The sequence below is a fragment of the Dendronephthya gigantea genome, unplaced genomic scaffold (assembly GCF_004324835.1).
Source record: "Dendronephthya gigantea isolate DGI-Jeju-01 unplaced genomic scaffold, DenGig_1.0 000168F, whole genome shotgun sequence".
Classification (NCBI taxonomy): domain Eukaryota; kingdom Metazoa; phylum Cnidaria; class Anthozoa; order Malacalcyonacea; family Nephtheidae; genus Dendronephthya; species Dendronephthya gigantea.
Genome location: NW_021163178.1, coordinates 185,953 through 192,610, shown reverse-complemented (window position 1 = coordinate 192,610; position 6,658 = coordinate 185,953). Strand labels below are relative to the sequence as shown.

The window sequence follows — 6,658 nt, the reverse complement described above, 5'->3', positions numbered from 1 at the left end:
AAGTGGTAAGGTGAAAACATCAATCACGCTGTCAGAACGTGCGCATCTCATCTGGATCAACAGTCGTATGTCGTTGCCAAGTTTAACTGTTACATTTAAAAATATGCATGTTTAAGGCCCCTGCAAAGCTCCCCGCATTCGGGCATTTTAAGCATGCATTACGTCAGAGAAAGCTTAATTCGATTAAAAGAGTAGTATACGCAGTTGTAAAATAAGGTTCACAGAAGCAATGTTTGAAAATCTTAATAGTTGTTGATGATAAATATTTTAAGTTGTGAACATTTTTAGGTATTGACCGATTCAGTTAAAGACCAACTCGACTAGTGCGACAACAACATATGACAGCTGGAACGAGCTTCTAACGCTAACACACAGTTCACGCTCAACGCTGATTGGCTGGATAAGGATCAGCCCACTCATGTTGATGACGTGAGCGGATGTCGCTCAACCGTTACTAGAGAGCTTTAGATTTGACTACGGCTCCCGCTACGGCTACGAGATTCGTCACTGTGGCGCGAAACAAACGTTGTATGCATACGCCACCTCGTACTGGCATGATAAACCTCTGCAAACACAATAATAAATGCATGTTTATCGTGTCAAATATTTTCGAAAATTTACGCCTACTATTTCGAAAAATACACATAATCAAAGGCCACGGTCACGAAAAAGAGTTATCTCAAATTATTTTCCGGAAAAAAGAAAAAATATCAACTTTTATTGCTTTTCCAATCACGTAGTGAGGACTACGAAGTTTTCTTAAAATGCCGTAGTCAGATGAGCGACGGTACGAGTCTATGGCGTCAGTACGAAGTATCACGAATATCACGTCAATGTGACGAATCTCGTAGCCGTAGCGGGAGCCGTAGTCGAATCTACGTAGTCAATCGTAGTCAAAGTGCTCGTTGCTGAATTGTGGACCATTATTACTCGTCATCGTATCCGGAGTCCCATACTTACTAATATGCATTTTTATCTTCTTGATTACAGTCACTGCTTTGGTGTTTTGCAGATGATCAACTTGAAACCATCCCGAGTATGTAACAACCGTCACCAGATACTTCTGTTTATCTGCCTGAAATATATCCATAACTATATTTTGCCACGGTCGAGATGGTACCCTGTGTGACATCCGGTTCTTTTTGTTGTTGTGGTTTGGCTTCGTTACATCTTTTACATTTGCGAACGCATTTTCTTACTACATCGATGGCCAATACACTGCTTCTCGCGCTCGCCTTTTACACGCTTCAACCCCACGGTGGCCGGAGTGAATTGCGTCAAGAAGCGTTTGAACCATTGTCTCAGAAATAACAATCTTTGCTTACCTCTAAGCACAATATCATCATAAACGGAAAGTGTTTCTGTAAAATCCCAATAATGCGTTATACTGGAGACAACTTCTCGTTTATTTTCCGGCCATCCTTCTAATTAATATCACTTTGCGTAAAATAGCCGGGTGGAGTCACACAGCATGCATTCTCATCTCGACAGTCAATTATTAAAATGACACCAAAACGCGCAGTACATTTTGAATTATAAACTCAAACGGAAAATTTTACGCAACTGACAATTTTCACACGTATATGAAAGTTAATTCAGAAGGTCGGCATATTTGAAAAGGTTAACGTTTCAAAAAATGGTATAATTATTAATCAATCCCTTTGACAAACGTATGCTATCCTGCATTGTCATTCAAATATATCCACTTAAGTAAATTGTCCGCCATTAAGAATTTATGGGGACAAGTCGCAGAGCTTGGAAGCTTTCGTCGAATTGGATAATGCTTTTCTATGCTTTTTAAAGAACGAAGCTTTGCTATTGGTTGAAGCAGAAATGTACTGTAAAGTTCAGCCAATGAAAATCATTCTTGGGAGACTTGACCAATTTATGTAAACATATAAGGCGAGTTGTAAGTTGAGCCACGCAACATCCTCATCATGGGAAATTTCCACCAACTTTCGATGTACACTTGCACATAAAGAAGCATTAAGAAAAATAAAAAAAATAATTAAAACATTTTCTAAGATAGAATATTGCAAAATGATTCTTATCCGTTATAATGCGAACCCATACTATTTTTTTTTCCAAATTAAAAAGGAGCTTTTTTCGTTTATCGCTTTTTTTAAAACTCTTTCGGGGTCCGTAGCACTCAGTTACAATCATGATTAACACATAACACATTTCGCGGAGCGCAATTTTCTTCGCTTTTCTCACATTAGTTTACACACATGAAAGCGCCCACACAATGAAGAATTCTGCCCTCCGGGCAAAATTCCGTCTTTTCGAAAACAGCCCTATGTATAGTACGACAAAATGGTGCTGTTAACAAAGAACCGACCGAATATTTCAGTGTGAATTAAATATGAATCGAATTTATAGTTTAAATTAAAATTTTTATCAAAGTTATGAATTCATTTTAAAGTTTTTCTGCCCTATGTAGCAAGAGGAATATCTTTAAATTGACAATGGCAATAACACCCCTAATTTTAAAATTTCTTCGTCACAATCCAATAATTGCGTAGCCAAAACAAATTTTAACAAAATAGAAGATGATATTTGCACGACTAATAAACTATTTTACAACATAACATTTATAGTATGCGCGTGCTGATTGGTCGAGAAGCGCGTTTCTGTAATTGTGGAGAAGCGTGTTTCTATGACTGTGTACTTTTCCCGCCGAAATTGACTTGCGAAGTGATGTAATGAGAATTTGCAATTCAATCAAATTAGAATATTTCTACAAAATCTTGTTATTGAGTTATATTGTAAAAGAAATAGAAAACATTTTTCCTGTGTTTCTATACAGTTATAGAAACACCTGTGGGAGTTTGGGAGAACTCGAAATGAACTCGCCCTACGAGCTCGTTTTCCCACTGATTATTTCTCATTCTCCTAAACTCCCACGCTTATTGCTACACGGAAATGTTTCTTAAGATTAAAATGCCGAAGGAAGAGCCATATGGTCAAACTGAGAATGGTTGTCTTACTAACATTTGTGCGTTAGTTTTCACCTCACGAATACTCCAGCCGGGTGAATGCTCAGTCGCAGAGGCCTTCTTTCGCAAAATTGATGGAAAATATTTAGCGAATCATGTTATCGAAACAAAACATGCTGGAACTGATTTAGAGTGCAGTAGGCACTGCGTTGCCCATGGGTCGTGTGTGTCAGTTAATTACAAAACCTCTGGAGTCGGTAAAGGTCGATGTGAGCTCAACAGCAAGACCCATCAAGACACATCTGACGATGATGAAAGTACGAGAAATCCCGAGTTCAAACATCTTTATATGATCAAAAAGGTTTGACTATAACGAGATCATTATAACATTTTTCTTTAAATTTCTGTTACTTCGAACCTGATCAACATTTTTTTGCTGCGAACGAATAATCCCGAGAAATATCAGAATGTCACGAGTAAATACGACATAGTTCTCTTTTTACATAGATATCTTCGAAACCAATTCCAACTTGTAACCCAAAGTCGTCACAAAACCCCTCCAAAGGTACGATAAACTTTTGTTTACGCATGAAATATTTGAAAGGCACGCTTAAAAGTCAGATAGATTTATCCGAACGGATAGTTATATACGTTGTCAAACAGCTAGAGCAAAGTCTCATGCACGCCCGACATCTTATTTCATTTCACTTTGTGTTTAGCTATCATGATTAAAATGCAAAAATAGAAAAGTCAATAAATAAATAGATAATATGTCACGTAGCATGATGTTGGGATAAGTAATCTACTGTTTTTGAACGCTATATAGCTATACAGGGCGTGTCAAAAAAATTTCCCCAATTTAAAATTTCCGTTTTTCAGGATATTTTGCAGAATTTGCCAGATTTTTTAAGACTTATCTGGTATACCTAGGGTTTCATTAACAAAATTATGTTACCGGGGGGTGGTTCCTATCCACTGATATTGAAAGGGCTTGCGCGCGAAAATGTGTAGCTGAAATTGAGATATTATTTAACTGTCTAAAAGTAGGAAAGGCTTTTAATAAACTGTCAAAGTTTCAGGAAAAATAATGAATACTGGGAGCACCGCGTGACCCCTAAAGCTGATGAATATTTCATTGCGCGCAGTGGATTAAATGCAGCGTTGATTTTAGCGTGACCGATCTCATGCAAGTGTGGGCAAATGAATAAATTAAAGCGAGAAACTGAACAAACAGACGAAGCGATTCAATAACAAGATGTTTAAATTAGCATATTTTGTATTACGCGCGGAAATTGTGTAACTAATTTAGTTACAAACTTCCGGCCGTAAGATTTCGGCTTTTCTCATCGGCCTGGTTTTAATGATTCCGGCTTTTCTCATTCCTGGTTTTAAAGATTCCGGCTTTTCCCATTCCTGGTTTTAAAGATTCGGGCTTTTCTCATTCCTTGTTTTGGTATACTACAAAATTTTGGCGAAATTTTCGAAATTTCAAAAATATAATTTTTACCCTCCCAAACTATTATTCTTTTCATATTCAAATCGTTTTTTCGTGGATTTTATCTGTAACTCGGAGTTATAGGGGTTTTTTTAAAGGAAATTTGAAATTTACATGCTTAGCAACGCCCTTAGCAACCGCAATTTGTGAAAACGCACCAATAAAACTTGTGGATTTTGTAATTTGTTTTCGGAAGTTGGTTGACCAATGCTCCTTACCCTCCCCCACACAATATTTAAGAATTTACCCCTTTTATTTAGTTTAACATGACGTTTCTAGCGTCTAAATCTATTGGGAAAATCTTTGATTTGCCACTTGCATTTTATACGCTAACGCTTTATTGTTGTGGGAAATTTGCTTCGTATTTTATTCATATTTCGAAAAGATCGTTGATTGAATGGGTAAAACACGTTCGGGGTACGCTAAAAAACGAAAGTTTTATGGAAATCAGCATAAGGCAGAGCGTGACAAACGGCAAAAGCAGGAACACTCGCAAGAACGTGCAACTGTGAGTTCGTCTTTGTCATCGAGTTCGACAAGTAATCCTGTTACTAATCTTGGCGCTACATCTACCTTACCAAAGACCCCAGTATCAGCATCTGGTCGTAAAATTAGTACACCAGAACCCAAGATGGTTGAGGACGCTGAGGTTAAAGCGACAGGCTTTAGTTTTATTGATATGGGAATTCTTACAGGAATTTTCAAGATGTTGCCATGCAAGGAATGCCAGCAGTTTCACTTGGAACTAGTTGAAAATGTACCTAAACGCAAAGGTTGTGCTTCCAATTTAGTCCTGCGATGTGCTGCATGTTCTTGGCAAGAAGAATTTTATACATCACCCAAGATCTCTTATTTCTACGAAGTTAATAGACGGTTGGTCTATGCTATGAGGTCAGTCGGTTGTGGTGCTTCATCAGCAGAAAAGTTTTGCGGCTTAATGAATATGCCACCAATCCCAAGGTGTGCACCGTATGCTGCCCACAATAAAGCCCTACTGAAAGCTGCCAAGGAAGTTTGCCAGGAAAGCATGAGTGATGCTGCAAAGGAGATTCATGATATAAAGAATACTCTTGAAGGTGAGGTGGTTGACTGTGGCATTTCGTGTGATGATACTTGGCAGAGACGTGGATACAGTTCACTAAATGGTTGTGTCACAGCAATTTCCATGGACACAGGAAAAGTTGTGGATGTGGAAGTGTTATGTAGATTCTGCAAACAATGTAAGAAACATGAAAATGATGATGATACCCCGCAAAACAATTCATGGAAAGCTGATCATAAGACAAATTGCAAAATTAATTTTGAAGGGTCAGCACCAGCAATGGAACCCGAGGGCGCTGTCAGAATTTTTAAACGGTCTGTGGATGAAAAGAAGTTGCGTTACACAGAGTATTTTGGTGACGGTGACAGTAAAAGCCATGGTGTTGTCCAGGATATATACAATAATGGTGATGATGCTGTGCAGGTGGCTAAAAAAGAGTGTGTTGGCCATGTGCAAAAGCGAGTAGGTACAGCGCTTAGGAAATTCCGTAAGGAGAATAAAGGAATGGGTGGTAAGGGAAAACTTACTGATAAAATGATTGACAAACTCCAAAATTATTATGGGATAGCAATCAGGAGTAATCCTGGAGACCTAGAGGCAATGAAGAAGGCAATATTGGCCAGTTTATTCCACTGTGCATCATCTGACAACAACAAATGGCACAATGCCTACTGTCCGTCTGGTTACGATAGTTGGTGTGGATTCATGCGTGACAAAGCAAGTGGAAAAAATGAATACAAACATGGTAAAGGTTTGCCCATTAATGTTGTTGCTGCTATTAAACCTATATATGCCAAGTTAAGTAACAATGAACTTTTATCAAAGTGTCTCGACTGCAAGACACAAAATCAGAACGAATCATTTAATGGCATGGTATGGAATCGTTTGCCGAAGCAGGTGTTTGTTGGGTCTGATGTGTTGCATCTGGGTGTTTATGATGCAGTGTCCCACTTCAACATTGGTGCAAGGGCTTCAATCAAAATCTTTGAAAGAATGAATATCAGCAGTGGGGATCACTGTTTAGCACAGTGTTCTACGGCAGACAAGCAACGGATACAAAGTGCTGAGCGGAAGTCGGAGGAGGAGGTAAAGAAGAGGAGAAGATTGGTGAGAGCCAAGAGAAAATCTAAAGGGGATAAACAGAAGCAAGCAGAAGGCTTAACCTATGCTTGTGGAGAATTCTGA

General features: G+C 38.5%; 1 protein-coding gene across 1 annotated transcript; it reads left to right on the top strand.

The window, feature by feature from the left end:
- Positions 1-5,317: 5,317 nt before the first annotated feature.
- Positions 5,318-6,658, top strand: LOC114537882. The gene has a single exon (XM_028558994.1). It carries the CDS (start codon positions 5,318-5,320, stop codon positions 6,656-6,658), a length of 1,341 nt encoding a protein of 446 aa, XP_028414795.1.

Excerpts from the sequence above, each read along its gene's own strand:
- LOC114537882 (XM_028558994.1), top strand. The coding sequence starts at position 5,318 with ATGAGGTCAGTCGGTTGTGGTGCTTCATCAGCAGAAAAGTTTTGCGGC.